The sequence below is a fragment of the Cervus canadensis genome, chromosome 4 (assembly GCF_019320065.1).
Source record: "Cervus canadensis isolate Bull #8, Minnesota chromosome 4, ASM1932006v1, whole genome shotgun sequence".
In the NCBI taxonomy this organism is placed as follows: Eukaryota; Metazoa; Chordata; class Mammalia; order Artiodactyla; family Cervidae; genus Cervus; species Cervus canadensis.
In genome coordinates, this window is record NC_057389.1 from 97,695,566 (window position 1) to 97,714,987 (window position 19,422).

General features: G+C 44.3%; 1 protein-coding gene across 1 annotated transcript in view; it reads left to right on the top strand.

Moving 5' to 3' along the window:
- ADAMTS2 (ADAM metallopeptidase with thrombospondin type 1 motif 2) overlaps positions 1 to 19,422 on the top strand; it is a 249,940-nt gene that overhangs the window by 65,715 nt on the left and 164,803 nt on the right. The window contains exon 3 of the mRNA XM_043467036.1: positions 17,410 to 17,569. Coding sequence (XP_043322971.1) covers positions 17,410 to 17,569 — 160 coding nt within the window. The remainder of the gene's footprint in view (positions 1 to 17,409; positions 17,570 to 19,422) is intronic.

The window sequence follows — 19,422 nt, forward strand, 5'->3', positions numbered from 1 at the left end:
GGGGCTCAGACATGCTGGTCCCAGACAAGTCAGAGGAGGAGAGGAAAAGCAGGGTGTGTGTGGTCGCCAAGGAGGCTGGACAGTAGTGCAAATGTGTTAGATTTTAGCTGCTGGTATGTGTGCTGTGTGGGCTGGGATGCCCTAGGGTTGGGCTCCAGCTCAGAGGAGGGTCTGTTAACAGGATGTTGAACAAGGAACTTGGACTGTATTCTATTAGCTCACCTCCACCTTGCGTCTCAAGGCCATAGTCTGCTGGGGCCCAGCGGGTGAGATATGGAAGCTCAGAAAGAAAAAGTCCGCTTTTTGGTATTTTGGCAAATGATCCTACAGCAAGAGTCATTTTTCTTCTTTACTATAGAGTGCCTTGTTATTTATGCGAATGTTAATTTGTGACTGGGGACATTCCCCGACACAGTCTACATGCTGAGTAGGACCTGGGAAATGTCAGCTAGAGCATCTGGCAGGGGTGGGTGTCAGTGCTTGTGATGGATGGGCAGGCCTGTCATGGTCCTGGGGTCTGGGCCCGACCTGCTGACCCCTCTATCTTAGCCTGGCTGGGAGACCAGCTCCTAGAGGCCCACCCCAGCACTGGTGTGGACTCTTATAGGCCAGACAGGCCAGCTCCCGTGGGAGCCATCCTGGCTCTGCTTGATTTAGTGAGAAGACTGACAGGCTGGCCTCTGCTTTGGCCCCCATGAAGCATTCTTGTTAGCATCTTGTTTATCCCATTTTTTTCTCCCTTATCTTTCTTACCCTGCCCATTCCCCCTTTTCCTGCTCCTTTCTTTAAACAAATTGTCTGTTTTGATGTGTGCCTTTTGCAAAAAAGAAAAAAGTCCTCAAAAAATACAGACAACATTGATAAAAAAGCAAAACACATTCCAAACCATGGCTCTGTTAAATTTTTGTTCTCTCTGTGTGTGTCCGCACAGCTCTCCTTTCGTCTTACTAATAAGGATGATATTGGCTAGTTTGTTATGTATGCACTGTGCTGAGCGCTTTACCTGGTTTAACCCTCAAACCCACTGTGCGAATATTATCATTATCCTTATTTTACGCTGGAAGCACTGAAGCTGAATCCTTCAGCTTAGCCAGTTAGCTGAAGCAACACTTGAATCGAAGCCGAGTAACTTAGTGGGCTTGCCCTGCTCTCTTAGGTTACGCTGACAATAGGCACGGAGACATATATGACTTTACCTAAGTTCATCATCACAGCAGAGCTGGGCCTGCCTTCAATGATATGACATGGATGTATTTGTTGTTTAAGTGGTGAAAAGTCTTGTCTGTAAAACTCTTTTGGTCTAGCATAAATACTGTCATTTTTTGGGCAAGTCATGGAGATTTTTGGAAGTAATCTGAGCATTTACATTTATTGTTATAACAGATATATTTGTTGTCACTTCTGTCATCCTACTTACATTTTTTATGCTTTTTTTTTTTGCTGTTTTTATATTTTCTATTCTCCATGTTCAGTTATTTGGAAGGAATATATTAATTTTTCCAGTTATGGCTTTTTTAGTATTCTTAAACTTATGGCTATCAACTTTACCAGCTTGTCAGTAACTATTGATCCTTTTATGTTCATTTAAGAAATTAATGCAGTTAGACTACTTCTTCTACCTCCTCTACCCTTTTCTTTCATTTTTGCTGACTTGTTTGACAGTTTTTGCCCCAAGTTATTAATGTTGAATTATGAATTATTTTTTACATTGCATGGATTTCCTTTCCAGAATATATGATAAATGACTTCTGGTTTGTAACCATAATTATTGCAGTGGAATAGACGAAGACGTCAGTTCTGATACTTTTAACCTGTGATTTCCTTATCTATGGGGACTAAATTTTTAATTCAAGCCTGGGCTGCATTAAGTGGCAGGAGAGGAATGATGAAAAGAGATGTAAAGTGGAGCTGAGGTGATGCTGTTGAGAAGATTCTGTCCAGCAGCAGAGGTGGTACAGTGAGGCTGTACACTGCAGCTTCCTGAGGCTCTGATTTGCTCAAGGTCACATATCTGGTTAGTCTGCAGAGTTAGGGTTCCCATCCCGGTCTCTTGGTTTCTAATGCAGTGTTCTCTCTAGGCCAACATTCCTCAAGGGTTGGCGTAAGGGTGAATCAGTGTGACACCAAACATGATGTTAAAAGGCATTGTATTCTATCACAGTCCCAGTTGGCTTCTTGGCAGGAATCGACAAGCTAAAGTTCATATGAAAATACAAGAAACCCAAAATCGTCAAAACAGTATTGGAAAAGAACGAGGTTAGAGAACTCACACTTTCTGATTTCAAAACTTACAAGGTTGTGGTAGTCAAGACTGTGGTACCGGCAGAAGGATAAACATATAGATCCATGAAATAGAATTGAGAATCCAGAAATAACTCTTTGCATTGATTTTTAAAAAGAGTGCCAGGACATCAGTGGAGGAAAGAATAGTCTTTTCAACAAATGGTACTGGGACAATTGAATATCCACAAGCAAAAGAATGAAGTTGGACCCCTACCTCACATCATATAAAGATTAACTCAAAATGGATCATAGATCTAAATATAAGATCTAAAACTATAAAACTCATAAAAATGTAGGAACAAATATGTATTATTTTGGGTTAGGCAAAGCCTTAGATAAAACACCAAGAGCACAAATGATAAAAGAAAAAATAGGTAATGTGTACTTTATGAATGTCCTTTATAACTTCAAAGAACACCATCAAGAAAGTCAGAAGATAACCTACAGAATGATAGAAAATATTTGCACATCATATATCTATTAGGGAATTGTATCTAGAATAAAGAACTCTTACAACTCAAAAATGAAATTAATCCAGTTAGAAGATGAGCAGTGAGACTGAATAGTCATTTCTCCAAAGAAGAGAAACAAATGGCCAATAAGCACATGAAAAGATGCCCAACTCCTTAGTCATCAGGAAAATTCCAATCACGATCACAAAAAGACATCAGTCCATACACATGGGGGTGGCTGGAAGGAATAAGGTAGATAGTAAGTGTTGGTGAGGATGTGGAGAAATTGGAACCCTTATACACTGCTGGTGGGAATGTAAAATTGTGTAGCTGGTTTGGCATAAAGTTGCCATATGGCCCAATGACTCCATTTCTAGGTATATACTCAAGAAAAATGAAAACATATGTCTACACAAAAGCTTGAGCATAAATGTTCAAAACAGCGTTATTTATAAAAGCCAAAAAAGTGGAAACAATCCAAATGTCCATCAACCAGTGAATGGCTAAATAAAATGTGGAACATCTGTAAAATGGAGTATTATTGGACAATAAAAATGAACTTAAGTGCTGACATATTAGGAATCTTGTAAACATTTTACTAGGTGAATGAAACCAGTCACAAAGGATCACATACTGTATGATTCGATGTGTATGAAATGTCCAGAATAAGCAAATCCATAGAGAAAAAAAGTAGATTAAGTGGTTGCCAGGGGCCGATGCATGGCAGCGGGGTTGATGAGGGGACTGGGAGAAAATAGGGGCTGGCTGCAAATGTGTATAGCGTTTCTTTTGGGGGATATGTTGAAAATGTTATAAATTTGTGGTGGTAGTTGAGTTGTATGGTGTAAGTGAATGAATTGTATGATATATGAATTACAGCCCAGTAAAGCTCTTTCATATTTTAAGAAGCATGAAATTCATAGTGAGAAAATTATTCCCTTTTCAGTTCTATTTTAAACTTTCTGATTGAATCAAAGATAGTCTCGGTTTGATACTCACAGATCTTTAACACCTCTCTCTGATTGTTTATAAGGAGAGAGATTATACACCAGCAGGAGGGTTGGCTCCCCAAGAGGAAGGAGGGTTTGGATGGCACATGGCAAGGCCTACGTGTCCACCAAGTGAGGCAGAGAGCAGGGGAGGCAGGGACTCTGCCCCTAGGGCATCCACAGGCAGACCCCCCAGAAGGTGATGTTTTGCAAGGGGCAGGGCAGTAGCTGACAGGCAAGGGAGAGGACAGATGCGTGCTTATCGGATGTCAGCATTTTGGGGGAGTTCTGCTGGCAAGAGTGTGTGTGTGTGTGCACATGGACATGTGCATATACACATAGGCATGTATGCTTCAGAGCAAAGTCAAGTTTGGGGCATCTGTGAGCTGCTGCAGACACATGCTGTCTTGTCCTCTGCCACAGTCTGGATCCTTTTGTTTTGGGACCACCTTCTTTTTTTCTTTCTATTCTCATCATCACTACTGCACCCCCTGACACGTGGCAGTCGTGGTACTGAAGGTTGTAAGAGTGATGAAGCTGAGTGACAGACCCGACCCCTGGCCCACACACAGGAATCTGCATGTGTTGTGGCCTGTGACTTCCACCGAGGGAGCCCCTGGCGACTGCAAACTGGGCCTCTCAAGTGGAAGCAGGGCATACACTGGCCTTCCCGTGAGACCGCATCCCTGAGAGGGTCAGTGTTTCTACTGCTTAGAATTCAAAGTAACAGAGGGCTTTGTAGTAGAGTCTGAAGTCAGGCAGGTTGATTCCTCCAGTTCCATTCTTCTTTCTCAAGATTACTTTGGCTATTCGAGGTTTTTTGTATTTCCATACAAATTGTGAAATTATTTGTTCTAGTTCTGTGAAAAGTACCGTTGGTAGCTTGATAGGGATTGCATTGAATCTATAGATTGCTTTGGGTAGTATAGCCATTTTGACAATATTGAAGGGAGGTGGGAGGGGGGATCCGGATGGGGAGTACATGTAAATCCATGGCTGATTCATGTCAATGTATGACAAAAACCACTACAATATTGTAAAGTAATTAGCCTCCAACTAATAAAAATAAATGAAAAAAAGAAAGTAAAAAAAAAAAAAAAGAGGAGGGGAAAAAAAAACAAAAACAAAAACAAAGTAACAGAGGGTATCTGTCAAGCCTCTTGATTCTGACAGATGTTTAACTTTTAGTTTCCATTTCTAGTCACAACTTCATCAAAATCCAAACAGCAGGAAATTCCCTGGTGGTCCAGTTATGAGGACTTGGTACTTTTATTGCTGAGTCTCAGGTTCAATCCCTGATCGGGGAACTAAGATGCCACAAGTCATACTTGTAAAAAACCAAACAGCAAAAGAACAAGGCCTAGAGAAAGGAGGAAAAAGGGCAGGCATCGTACAGTTCACCGAGATCTGAGAACTAGTGATTTGATGAGCAAAGACCTGCCAGGTCTCAGTGGCGGACCCTGAGGGTCCTCCCGTGAGCCCCCCTCCTGGCCAGGCAAGAGCAGAGTGGATTTCAGGTGAGAGCCAGCCCCTCCATGTAACATCAGGCTGGACAGACTAGGGAAGACTTCTGATTGAATGCCCTTCACATCAGGGTGCTTCAGAGACTTCTTCAATATTTATTAAATGGGGAGAGGAAATTGATTCTTATTAATAAAAATTACATGTAAAACCAGATATATTTGCCACTGGCAGCAGGAAAATCAAAGTCCTGGAGAAAACTCAGCAAAACACACCCCACGTTCTGTACCTTGTTCTTTTGTCAATTTTCCTTTGCAACTTTTCAGACAGATTATTCCTGGCATGCATACTAAAATGCCTGAGAATCAGGCAATGAAAGGCGTCCCGCTTTCCTTGTGGAGAGCCCCTTAGCAAGCAGCGCTTTGGCTGGTGGTCTTGAGGGGTGATCGGTCATCTGTTGGTCCTGAGGTGGGCAGCTTCTGATCTCAGGGTGACTGAATTCTGGTCTGGGGTGGTCATCCACCAGTCTCAGAGTGGTCAGCTGCCGCTCTTGGGGCAGGCCCAGCTTATACATCAGTGTGACCCCCTGTTTGTTCCTCAGTGCTTGTCAGAGATGGGCTGATGCCGGTGAGGGATGTAACTTCTCCATGAGAGAACTGTCAGTTTAGAAGTCTCTGGTTGCATGAGGATACCTGAGTATCTGGTGCCATGGTTCAGATTTATCTCAGAGCACTACAGTGCCCTTCAAATGGTGCTGAAGGGCACCATCATCAGATGGCATCTGGAGGGTCCCTGCCAGGCAGCTTAGCCAACTTGGACCCTGGCTTCTGATAACAGCAAGGGAGAGGTCAGCCTCAAACAGATCCAGTGCCCTTTCGTCAGCCCCATGACCTTTAACCAGAAAAGTCTGGCTGGGGAAGAGAACCCGATCCCCGTGGACAGGGGGACCCCAAATAGTCCTGGAGTCTCTCAAGCCAGAGAAGACTGGCCCTAAACAGACTAGGTTCTGGGTCATTGTCACGCTGGGTCCCTCCAGCATGATCCCAGGAGGCTGGGCCTGTGGCACAGGTGGCTCTGACCCGGGTGCAAGTTTCCCTCCAGAGGAGGGGCTGTCCTGCTGGACCCCAATGCCCCGGTTCGTGCATACGGGCTCGGTGGTGTCTGCTCCTTGTGACCCTATGGACTATAGACTGCCAGGCTCCTCTGTCCATGAGAGTTTTCTGGCAAGAATACTGGAGTGGGTTGCCAGTTCCATCATCTCCATGCCATGCCTTAATAAGGCAGGATAGGCCTGGGTCTCCACCTAGGAGATATTCATTCCGTCTGGGGCCTGGGGTTTGATTCTTGGACCTCGTGTGCCCCTGGCAGAGCTTCCTGCCCCTCGGTCTCAGTTTCTCCCTTGGAAAGCAAGCAGGTAGATGACACCACTTGGGTTGCAGAGCGCTGCCTGTGTGTGCCCCGATTCTGAGTGCCTCTTAGGTTGCCTATGTACCTGCAGCAACCACGTGAGGGAAGGGACAGCCATCCCTCCTTCACAGGCAAGTGTATCGAAAGCCCGGGAGCTCCGACACCTGGGCTGAGGCTGCCTGGTTAGACAGAAATGGTGCCAGGAACTCAGGACACCAAACTTCCAGGCCACTCACCCACTGCCACCCTGCCACGTGTCCTTGGGTTCCATCAGTGAGATGGGTTCGGGACACCAGTGTGCCCCCAAACTGCAGACATGGGAAAAGTCAATGGCAGCATACAGAGAGATTTGCTGGTGTGGACACTATTAACCATGTGCCAGTGCAAGGGGATGGCCCGCAGCATCCTCACCCTGCCATCTGTCTTTCTATCAGAGGACATGTCCTGCTGTTATTGGGGTTGCTTACTCACTTATCTCACAGATATTTGCTCACCCTCTCCAAGCCTGGAAGGGCCCTAGAACTCAGGGATGAGTCAGAGTGTGGGGGCCTGCAGGGTTCCCATGGGTCTCTCTTCTCTCTCTTCCCACAGACGGGTGATCTTGGTGTCCCATTCTGGCTCTCATTCTTCCTGCCCTTCCTATTTGTCCTAGACCCCTTCCCCAGAAGTCCAGGATGCCTCAAACCTGTGTCCTCAGGGGTCTGCAACTCCTGCGCCCCATCCTGTGGCCCTCAGAGAATAGCCACCCACCTCGCCTCTCTGCCCACCGGGGCCCTGTATTAGCTTCCTGCAGCTGCTGGAAATTACTGAAGACAAGAGAAATGTCTTCTCTCACGTCTGGAGGCCAAAGTAGTTATTAGCAGGGCTGTATTCCCTCTGGAGGCTCAAGAGGAGAACCCTAGAGGGAACTTCTGGCCACTGCCGGCTAAGCTGATGGGAAACAGGAAGTACCAGCCTTTCTGATGCTTTGAGAGAACCTTGAAATCTGTCCATTTATGTGGAACCCTCTGATTCTTAAGTCAGAGCAACTAACTCAAGCTTTTAAAACTCCTGAGTGAAGTCACTAAGTGGATGTGTTAGGTGATAACAACCTCCATCCCTCAGCAAAGATGAACAATTAAACAGCTATCCATGAAGACAAGCAACTCTAGGAGAGCTCTGGAGTCCACTTAAAAACTTCAGTAACACAGTGGAACCAAAAAAACCTGAGAATAACCACTGAAGAAGAGAAGGAAGATGGTTTCATTCTGCATGTGTCATCCTATCATCCCCAGCAAGAACGTTTCCCTCACTGGGAAAAGGAGTGGTGTGAACCGTCAGCTTTCCTAGCTTCATTGGGTAATGCACAAAGGACCAACTTTGGTTTCACCCAGAGACCAGCAAAACTGAGATGAATAGAAACAACTGGGAAGAAGAACAGGGGCTCCCATGAGCTGCGTAGTGGGAGTGACCGTGCTTCTCAGTGGCCTGCTTTACAGAGGAGCCCAGCAGCTTTCACCGCTAAAGAAACCGATGGTGAACACAGCTGCTGCAGACCTCCTGCAGATTTTACTGCTGAGGCTTTGCTCTGTGGGTAATCTCATTCACAGACACAGCGCCCCTGAGCCCTCCTGCTGCCATCCTGCCCTTCCCCACCCTCAACACAGGATGGACTGGCCTAGGCCTTTACAGCTACGTAAGTGCAGGACATAAGGACATGGAACAACAGACTGGCTCAAAATGGGGAACGGAGTATGGCAAGGCTTTATTTTTGTCATCCTGCTTATTTAACTTTTATGCAGAGTACATCATGTGAAATGTAGGACTGGATGAATCACAAGCTGGAATCAAGATTGCTGAGAGAAATATCAACAATCTCAGATATGCAGATGATACCACTCTAATGGCAGAAAGCAAAGAGGAACTAAAGAGCCTCTCAATAAGAGTGAGAGACGAGAGTGAAAAACCTGGCTTAAAACTCAACATTCAAGAAACTAAGATCATAGCATTCAGTCCCATCACTTCACAGCAAACAGATGGAGAAAAAGTGGTAACAGTGACAGACTTCATTTTCTTGGATTCCAAATCACTGCAGATGGTGAATGCAGCCGTGAAATTAAAAGACGCTTGCTCCTTGGAAGAAAAGCTATGACAAACCTAAACAGCATATTCAAAAGCAGAGACATCACTTTGCCGACAAAGGTCCGTCTATTCAAAGCTATGGTTTTTCCAGTAGTCCTGTACAGATGTGAGTTGCACCATAAAGAAGGCTGAGCTCCAAAAGAATCGATTTGATAACTTTTGAACTCTTTTCAAGAGTCTGGGGAAGATTCTTGAAAGTCCTTTTGAAAGTCCCTTTCAAAGACTGCAAGGAGATCCAACCCGTCAATCCTAAGGGAAATCAACCCTGAATATTCATTGGAAGGACTGACGCTGAAGCTGAAGCTCCAATATTTTGGCCACCTGATGCAAAGAGCTGACTCATTGGAGAAGACCCTGATGCTGGGAAAGATTGAGGGCAGGAGGAGAAGGGGGCAACAGAGGAAGAGATGGTTGGATGGTATCACGGACAGGAGTTTGAGTAAACTCTGGGAGATAGTGAAGGACAGGGAAGCCTGGCATGCTGCAGTCCTTGAGGTCGCAGAGTCAGACATGACTTAGCAACTGAACAACAACAAGTGTGGAATACCTGCCTAGACCATGTTTAACTCCCACCAGTATTCGTATACTCAGGATTAGCCTCCCGTTGTGCACATGTTTGCCATCAGCTTGATTTCCATCCTCAGCCTCCACTGCCACGTGTACCCCCGTGGTGAGACCCTGCAGCCATAGGAGTGGATATCAGCAGCCAGGGCTCAGGTAGCTGCTCGTGTGCCCGCAGTTGGCCCTTCCTGCTGCCCTGACCCTTGTCATGAATGACAAGCAGACACTGCCACTACACAGGCCCTGAAGCTGGCCCCTGAAGCGAAGTATGTGCATACTGCTTGTTCTGGCTACCACCACTGCCAGCTCTGGTAACTAGCTGCTGAACCCGTGGGCCCCACTGAGGACCCCAAGAGTCCTTGCAGCCATTATGGACTCACTGCAGTAGTTGTCACGAGGGACCACCCAGTTGTTGATGTCACGGATCTAGCAGCCTGAGCCAATGAGATATCAAGTCCCGCCTGGACCCAGAGCCGCCATATTCCCCCACACTTGGTGCTTTGCACCGCTAGGTCCAGTGTGCACCCCCCGCCTCCAACCACAGGTGAAGGTCTTTCTTACTGAAGTCAGTCTATAAAATCTGGAAATGTGAAGAAAGCTATGCAAGACACAAGGATTTTGAAGAATTGGGTAAACATCACATCATCAAAGGAATGCAGTGAATTTTCAGTAGCTGACCCAAAAGAAGTGAGATACATGAATTGTGTGATAAAAAAATTCAAAGTTATTGTCCTAAAGATAATCTGAAAGCTACAAGATAACTCAAGACAAAAAACTTAATGAAATCAGAAAAACAGTGCAAGAACAAAATGAAAAGTTTCATTCTTTTCAACAAGGAAATAGAAAACATAAAAAGAACCAAACAAAATTTTGGAGCTGAAGAATACAATGACTAAATGGAAGAATTCAGTAGAGAACACAAAACAGAATCAGTGAACTAGAAGACAGATCATTTGAAATTGTCTAATCAGTAGAGCAAAAAGAAAAAAGAGTGAGAAGGAATGAGGAAGCTTATGGGACTCATTAAGAGAAATAATCTATGCATTACTGAACTCCAAGAAGGAGAAGAGGGGGAGAAAGTGGCAGAGGGTTTATTAAAATTCTTTTAATAAACAATAGCTGAGAACTTCTCAAACCTTGGAAAGAGATTTGGACATCTAAGTTCATGAAGCTACTGCTGCTGCTGCTGCTAAGTCGCTTCAGTCATGTCTGACTCTGTGCGACCCCATAGACATGAAGCTACTAGGTCACCCCAAAATGACTTTCTTCAAGACACATTATAATATTATAAAAAGGCAAAGAGATACTTTTAAAAAGAGCAAGAGAAAAAATTTCTCTCATATAAGAGAATCCCAATGAGGTCATCAGTGGATTTCTAAGCAAAAACTTTGCAGGTCAGGAGAGTGGAATGATATGTTCAAAGTGTTGAAAGGAAAAAAACCACCCATGAAGAATGCTTTACTTGGCAAAGTTGTCTTTCAGAAATGAAGGCAAGAAAAAGACCTTCCCAAACAAATGATGAGAGAGTTCATCACTAGTAGATCTGCCTTATGAGAAATGCTGAAAGGAGTTCTTTAAGCTGAAACAAAATGACACTAATTAGTAATATGAATACGTGAAGTATATGACACACTGGTAAAGGAAGACATATGGTCAAATTCAGAATACTTTAATTCTGTAATATGGTGGTATGTTAGCTACTTAATTCTAGTATACAGGTTAAAGAATCAAAGTATTACAAATAGCTATAACCACAATAATTTGTCAGTGGATACACAATATAAAAATATGTAAATTATAATGTCAAAATATAAAATGTGGAAGTGAGGGATAAAAACACAGAGTTTTTGCATGTAATTGAAATTAAATTATTAACTTAAACACTTGTATCTATAATATGTTTCAAATAAACCTCAGAGTAACCACAAAACAAAAACCTTTATACACACAACATGAACATGTTCATAAATTGAAGAGAAGAGAATCAAAGTATGCCGCTACAGAAAGTTATCAATTCACAAAAGAAGACAGGAAGAGAGGAAGAAAGGAACTATAAAAAAGTCAGAAATTAATTAACAAGATGGCTTTGATAAGTCCTTACTCATCAACAATTACTTTAATGTAAGTGGGTTAAATTCTCAAATCAAAAGACAGAATGACTGGATAGATTAAAAAGCAAGCAAACAAAAGCAAGACATGGCTCTGTGCTCCCAAGAAGAGACTCACGTTAGCTTTAAGCATACACACAAACTCAAAGTGAGGGAATGGAAAAGATAGTCTATGCCAAGGGAAACCAAAAGAGGAAAGGGGTAAGCTGTACTTATTAGACAAAACAGACTAAGTCAAAAACTGTAACAAGAAACAAAGAAAGTCATTATACAATGGTCAAGTGGCAAGTCAGCATAAGAATATAACAATTGTAAATGTGTATGCACCCAACATCAGAGCACCTAAAATTTTCAGTCAGATAGTAATAGATCTGAAAGGAGAAATAGACAACAATACAATAACAGTGGTAGACTTTGTTTTAGATCATCCAGACAGAAAATCGATCAGAAAACATTGGATTTAAGCTATACTGTAGTCTTATATAGGCCAAACGGACCTAGCAGACATAGGACTTTCCACCCAACACTAGCACGATACACATTTTTCTCAAGCCTGCATGCAACAATTTCCAAAAGAGGTCGTATATTAAGTCAAAAAACAAGTCTTAGCAAATGTAAAAGACTGAAGACATACCAAGTAACTTTTCTGACTACAGTGGTATGAAACTAGAAATCAATAACAAGAGGAAAACTGAAAAATTCACAATTCCTAGAAATTAACACACTGCTGAACAACCAAAGGGTCCAAGGAAAAATCAAAGGGAAATAAAGAAAATATCTTGAAACAAAAAAAGGAAACACAGTATACCAAAACTTATGTGGCATAACAAAAGCAGTTCTGAAATTTTTTTTTTCAATTGTTTTTATTAGTTGGAGGCTGAAATTTTATATATGTTCTGAAATTTTATAATATAAGCAGTTCTGAAATTTGTATATAAATTTTATATATATTTAAATATATATATGAAAGTTTATAGCAATAAAAGCATATGATAAAAAAGAAAGCTCTCGAATAAACTACCTAACTTTATACCTGAAGGAACTAGGAGAAGATAAATAAACTAAGCCCAGAGTTAGTGGAAGGAAAGAGATAACAAGGATCAAAACAGAAATAAGTGAAACAGAGAATAGAAAAACAATGAAGAAGGTAAACAAAACTAAGAGTTGGCTTTAAAAAAAAAAATTAACAGACTTACCAAGAAAAAGAGAAGACTCATAATACGTGAAAGAAGAGACATTGCAACTGGATATTACAGAAATGTAAAAGATCATAAGAGACTACTATGAATAAGTATATACCAACAAATTGATCAACCTAGAAGAAATGAATAAATTACTAGAATTATACAACCTACCAATACTGAATCATGAAGAAATAAGAAATCTCAATAGACCAATAATGAGTAAGGAGATTGAGTCAGTAATCAAAAATCTCCAAACAAATAAAAGCCCAGGACTACATGACATCACGGGTAAATTCTACCAAACATTTATTGAAGAATTAATGACAATCCCTCTCAAACTCTCCCAAAAATTTAAAGAGGAGGGAGCACTCCTAAACTCATTTTTGTGAGGCCAACATTTTCCTGATACCAAAGCCAGATGAGGACACTATAAGAAAAGAAAACTACAGGCCAATAACCCTGATGAATATAGATGCAAAAATTCTTCACAGAATATTAGCAAACCAAATTCAACAGCACATTAAAAGGATTATACACCATGATCAAGTGAGATTCATCCCTAGGAGGCAAGGTTGATTCAACATATGAAAATCAATAGATGTAATATACCACCTTAATAGAATGAAAAATAAAATTTATATTAATATGATCATTTCAATATGTGCAGAATAAGCATTTGACAAAATTCAACCTTTTTCATGATTAAAAACTCTGAACAAATTAAGTGTAGAAGGAGCATACCTCAACATAATAAAGACCATATGTGACAAGCCCATAGCTAATATCATGCACAATGGTAAAAGGTTGAAGGCTTTCTCTCTGAGATCATGAATAAGACAAGGGTGCCTATTCTCACAACTCCTGTTGAAAATAATACTGGAAGTTCTAGCCAGAGCAAGAAAAAGAAATAAAAGGCATCCAGATTAGAAAGAAGTAGTAAAATTGTATCTGTTTCCTTATGACATGATCTTGTATATAGAAAATTCTAAAGAACCCATCAAAACACTGTTAGAACTAATTAATAAATTCAGTAAAGTTTTAGGGTACAAAATCAGCATACAAAATTCACCAATAGTGAACTGATAAAGAAATAAAATATTTCCATTTCAATAGCATCTGATGCTGTAAAATACTTAGGGATAAATTTACCTGAAGAAGTGAAAGATCTATGGACTGAATACTATAAGATACTAATTAAAGATATTGAAGAAAATACAAATAAATGGAAAGGTATACTGTGTTCATGGACCAGAAGAGTTAATATTTATAAAATGTCCATAGTGTCTAAAACTATTTATAGATTCAATGTAGTCCTTATCAAAATTCAAAATTCCAATATAAAAAAATCCTAAAATTTTTATGGAACCACAAAAATACCTCAAATACCTTGAGACAGAACAAAGCTGGAGGCATCACACTTCCTGATTTCAAAACATATACAAAGCTCTAGTAGTAAAAACAGTATGGTACTGGCATAAAAACAGACACATAGACCAATGGATTAGAATCAAGAACCCTGAAATAATCCTGGGATGCATATACAGTCAGTTTATATTTGACAAAGGAGCCAAGAACGTTCAATGTGAAAAGACAGTGTCTTGGTGTTGGGAAAACTGAATGCAAAAAAATGAAATTGGCTTAGTCACCATGGAAAACAATATGGAGGTTCCTCAAAAAATTAAAATAAAACTACCATGTAACCAACAATCCCACTTCTGGGAATGTACCCAGAGAAAACAAAAACAGAATATTGAAGAGGTATCTGCACTCCCATGTTCGTTACAGCTTTATTCACAATGGACATGGAAACAATCCAAAGGTCCGTCTGTGGATGACAGGTTGATAAAGAGATGTGGTACTCGTGTACAATGTATTCTACAGATGCTGTTGAAATGGAAATATTTTTATTCAGCTTTTATAAAGAAGGCAATCCTACCACTTGCCCAGAATGGCTGAAACTGGAGGATATTATGCTAAGTGAAATAAGCTAGACACAGAAAGACAAATACTGTAACATCTCACTTATGTGTAGAATCAAGAACAGCCAAACTCATAGAAGTAGGGAGTTGGATGGTGGTTGTCAGGGGCTGGAGGGAGGAGGAAATGGGAGGTGATTGTCAAAGAGTACAGAATTTCAGTATGCAAGGTAAGTAGGTACTGGAAATCTTTTATACAGCACAGTGCCTATAACTAACAATACTCTATCAAAAATAGTTTTTAATATACTTAAAATTTGCTAAGATGGTTGATTTTACATATAGTGTTCTTATCACCAAAAAAATGATAACAATAAAAGATGTAGAGGGATACCATGAGAGGTGATGGATGTGTTTATGACCTTCTTGGCGGTGATGGTTTTACGAGTATATGAATGTTAAAATGAAAGTGTTAGTTGCTCAGTCATGTGCGGCTCTTTGCAGCCCCATGGACTGTAGCCTGTCGGGCTCCTCTGTCCCTGGAATTCTCCAGGTGGGAATACTGGAGCGGGTTGCTGTTTCCTTTTCCAGGGGATCTTCCCCACCCAGGGATCAAACCTGGGTCTCCTGCATTGCAGGCAGATTGTTTACCATCTGAGTCACCAGGAAAGCCCGCATGAGTATATACTCATTCCCAAACTTATTGAGTTGTATATATTAACTATGTACCATCTTTTTACATGTCAGCTCTACCTCAAAAAAGTGGTTTAAAAATTCTAAACTGCTGGGGTCCAGCCCCAGCAGGATCCAGGGGAACCCTCAGGATGAACGGCGTTGGTGAATGAGAGAGAGTGAGACAAAGCTCGGGGCTAAGTCTGAAGTTTATTTTTGCACGGCCCCTTTATACCCTTAACAACATCTTTTTGGGGGAAGTGCATATTGCTTACACACAGGGCATCTCAAAACATTACAGCAACTTGACCTTCAACAGAAACTGGATGTCACCCACATACTTTTTCATTCACAAGAGTCTTTCTTATCATTTGGCCTTCAGGCCTGCTAACATTTTATGGCTTGCACCTGGTGTGACTTAAGCAACTTCAGTAGCCAACCTTGTTTTTCTTATAATTAATCTATTTTCTTTCTAATAAGCGTCATCTCTATGGGAACTAGATAGGATTACATTTTTACAGAACAGAAATGCGAAGGACTGCAGAAACAGCAGATATGGCACAAAACAGGCTCTTAGTCTAAAAGTTAACCACCTGCAAGAAGTCACCAGCTAATCTCTATCTAAAGTATTTTCTATTAGGCACATTTGTGGCTATCATATTTGTGGAGCTTTTCTCACCCCGTGAAGGGGCCTATGCTTAATAGTTTCTCTTGTTAGCATACTGTGCTTAGGATGTTTAGAACAATCAAGAGCATTTTTTGCAATGAGAGCACATATTTATCACACAAGTCAGAATGCCAGCAAAAGGGTTTGAATTGAAGCATTTCCTTCATCCCTGGCCCCTTCATAGGGTACCAGCATCCAGGAGATTTATTAATTAGGGTTTTAAGTTGGTCTTTATTCAGTGAAAGAGGAGCAGGAGAGCTCTTGGCAGGCAACACAAGAATCTGCAGCAGGGTAAACAAGAACAACGGCAGAAAAGGGGGGAGGATACAGGGTGGGGTAGAGGCCGAGGCCAACCTGGAGGGTCCCTTTTCCTAGACGGCCTTGCCTGTCAGGTTTTTTCCTCGTGACCTCGTCATGGATGGGGTCCCGGACGGCCTTGCCTGCCCGGTATTTTCTTCATGACCTCGTCACGGGCGGGGCCTCTCATAACGGCTCCCGGCACTAAACTATGATAGTTTATAGGTATATGATCTAAAGAAAATACATCTGCAGCTTGACACAGTGGAGATTCCTACTGTGACAATTGGTTTATGGAATCAGAAGTATGGGAGCTGAATGGGGCAGCGATGGTGGGATGGCCTCGAGGGGAGGGCAGGGCCATGTCCCTGCAGTTGGGGGATGGCATTTGAGGGGTCTGAGCCACGCCTTGGAGAATTAGAGTTTATCAGATGGCCAAGGGTGGGGGAGGCAGCAGGTCCTCCCCAGCTGAGGGCTCCGTGGATTCAGGAGCTTGCAGACCAGGTGGTATGCACTGTATTGGAAGGACAGGACTATTTTAGGGACTGGTGTGAGGTGTGTGAGCTGGGGGCAAAGAGGACAGCGGCAGGCTGAGAGCCTTGGATGCCAGAGTATAGAGCAGCTTGAATCCTGATGGGGACCGGGGTGCTTTGAGGGCTTTACAGCATGGAAGAGCCATAACCGGTTTTGGTGGAGGCAGCGGTTCAGTTGCTGTAGGGTCTGGGCTGCTGACCGTCATGGATAAACGGGTATAGAGTGGGGCCTGTGGCCAGCAGCTGAAGTGTGTGCTCCATCCACGTGTCCACTGCTGGACACGATGCACTGTTGTCAGAGCCTGCATCTTCCAAGGGAAGATGGAATTCCACATTTGAAACATGAAATCTTACATTTTGAGGGTTGGTTTCAAAACTTTGAAAATACTATTTGTGTCCAACTGAACATATCTGTGGCAGATTCAGTCCCTGGCTGAGAGTTTTGGCCTTTGTCTTGGACTTTGAGCTCCCGGGGTTGAGCGTGGGGATGACCCGGGCAAGAATCCCTTCCTCAGACAGGGTTTACCGCCCCCAAATGGCTCTGGCCTTCACGGCTGTAAGTGGAGGCTCTGGCGTGATGGGGCCTCTGTGCATGCCCTTCCTGGCCTGGGGTTCCAGCCTCACACCTAGCTGGGGTTGACTGGGCCCTTCGCAGCCAGGTTAGAAGTTCTGCTTTCTGGGGCCCTCCTCACTGCTTCCCCTCCTCGGTCTGCTGTGATCTGGGAATTTGAACAATCTTGTCTTTCTTTGCCCTGCAGGCTGGCCTGATCCGTATGGAAGAGGAGGAATTCTTTATTGAGCCCCTGGAGAAAGGTCTGGCGGCAAAGGAGGCCGAGCAGGGCCGTGTACACGTGGTGTATCATCGACCGACCACCTCCAGACCCCCTCCTCTGGGGGGCCCACAGGCCCTGGACACAGGTAAGGCTGCTGCAGGCGGGAGGTTGCACGGTAGACCTTGAATGTTCCCCTGGGGCGATCCAGGCGTCGTTTCTGTAGGTCTGGTCCCAGGCCTGGACTGAGGCCAGCCTTGCTGACCACATAGCACAGCGGGGGTGCTAACATTCTGAGTTGGGGGCCTCTGCTTTGGGTGTATGTGGGCCATAAACCTGTAGGCCCACATGAGGCCATAAACCTGAGGCCTCCATGAGAGTGTGTGTGTGCTAAGTCGCTTCGGTTGTGTTCGACTCTTTGTGACCCTATGGACTGTAGCTCGCCAGGCTCCTCTGTCCATGGGATTCTCTAGGCAAGAATACTGGAGTGGGTTGCCATGCCTTCCTCCCAGGGGATCTTCCCGACTCAGGGACTGAACCCGCATCTCTTTTGTCTTTTGCATTGGCAGGTGGGATCTTTACCACTAGCTCCACCTGGGAAGTCCTGAGCAGGCAGTAAAAGGTGCCTGAGGGTCTTACCTAGTGTCAGGGAGCAGGCAAGGCCCAGACCAAGCCTGAGTCCTGTACCCAGGTCTCGGAGCCTGTGCCTCGGCCCCCGGACAAAGGGGGGTGTGCTTCCTTGGCCCCGATTGGATACTGCTCCCTCTGGGAGGCAGCCGGGGACCAGCGGGGGAGGGCGGTGCTCCACAGAGAGCCCAAAGGTACAGCCTCGGTGACCTGTGCACACACTTGTGTGGTTTTATCTTTTTCAACTCAGAGCCAACCATGCTCTTGGGCCCAGGAGTGAGGAAGGAGCTGCTGGGCAGGTGGGACAGCCCCTCAGAGCCCTCCGGGAGGCCAGACCTCCGACCTTTGGCCCAAAGCTCCCCGTGTTCTCAGGATCTTAGGTCCCTGGCTGCAGCGAGGCCAGGTTGGGTTCTGGCTGTGGTCCTGGCGGGCCTTGCGGTGCCCAGGCTTTGTGCCTGGCTCTGGCAGGGTGGACTCAGCCCCGAGTTTCCAGTTCTGGATCCCTGGCTGCACTCGGTCATGGCCACGGCAGCAGGCAGGGCACGGAGGCCTGGGTCTTGAGTTAAACTCATCTGCATGTTGACAGGAAACCCCGGAGGCCCCACTGGGCCGGGCTGGCCCAGCTGTGCTGTGATTAGCCAAGATACTCCCATTGCCCCCAGGCAGCCCCCGCTCATTTAATTTAGGTCTCTCTGAGTTCCCAGCTGACAGATAAATTGGGTGCAGCCTGGCAGGGCACCGTTCTAATTTCCAGCAATGGTGTCAGATACTTTTGCAAAGGAATTGTTCCATCAGAAAGCCCAGTGCTCTGTAGAGTCGATCAATACTGGCTGCCCCTTCTTCCCAGATGATGAATTGCAGGCCGTCTGCCAACAGTGGAGGGGGTCCCCCAGGCGCTGCCTTCCTGGCCTTCCCAGCTTCAGCCCCTCCTATCTCTCCTACCCTTGGGCTTCTCTGCGTAGGGGGGAATGGAGAGTAACCCCACTGGGTGAGGGCAGGAGTGGAAATGGGGCAGGCGCTGTGCCTCAGATCAGGGGTCAGGGCCCTGCTGTTGCTCCTTGCTGGCTGGCTGCCCTTGGGCAGGTTTGGGTCTCTGGCCTCTGCTTTCTCATCTGTCCAGAGTGATTAGAAATGCCTGTGCTTCAGAGAGCTGAGGGCTGGTCACTTTGGTTTTGGTGCTTCTGGGCGGGCCTTTACTGGAAGATTCAGGGGGTTTCCTGGGGGGGCCACTTAGGCCGGGTGAGGTGGAGCTTGCACAGTGAGGCTGCCAGGTGCCCGGGTCAGGCCGCCGATCCCTAAATCCATGTGCTGCCTGTCTCGTGAACATGTTGTCCTCCTTCCTGGCCTGGCCTTCTTTCCCAGGCTTCTGCTGGC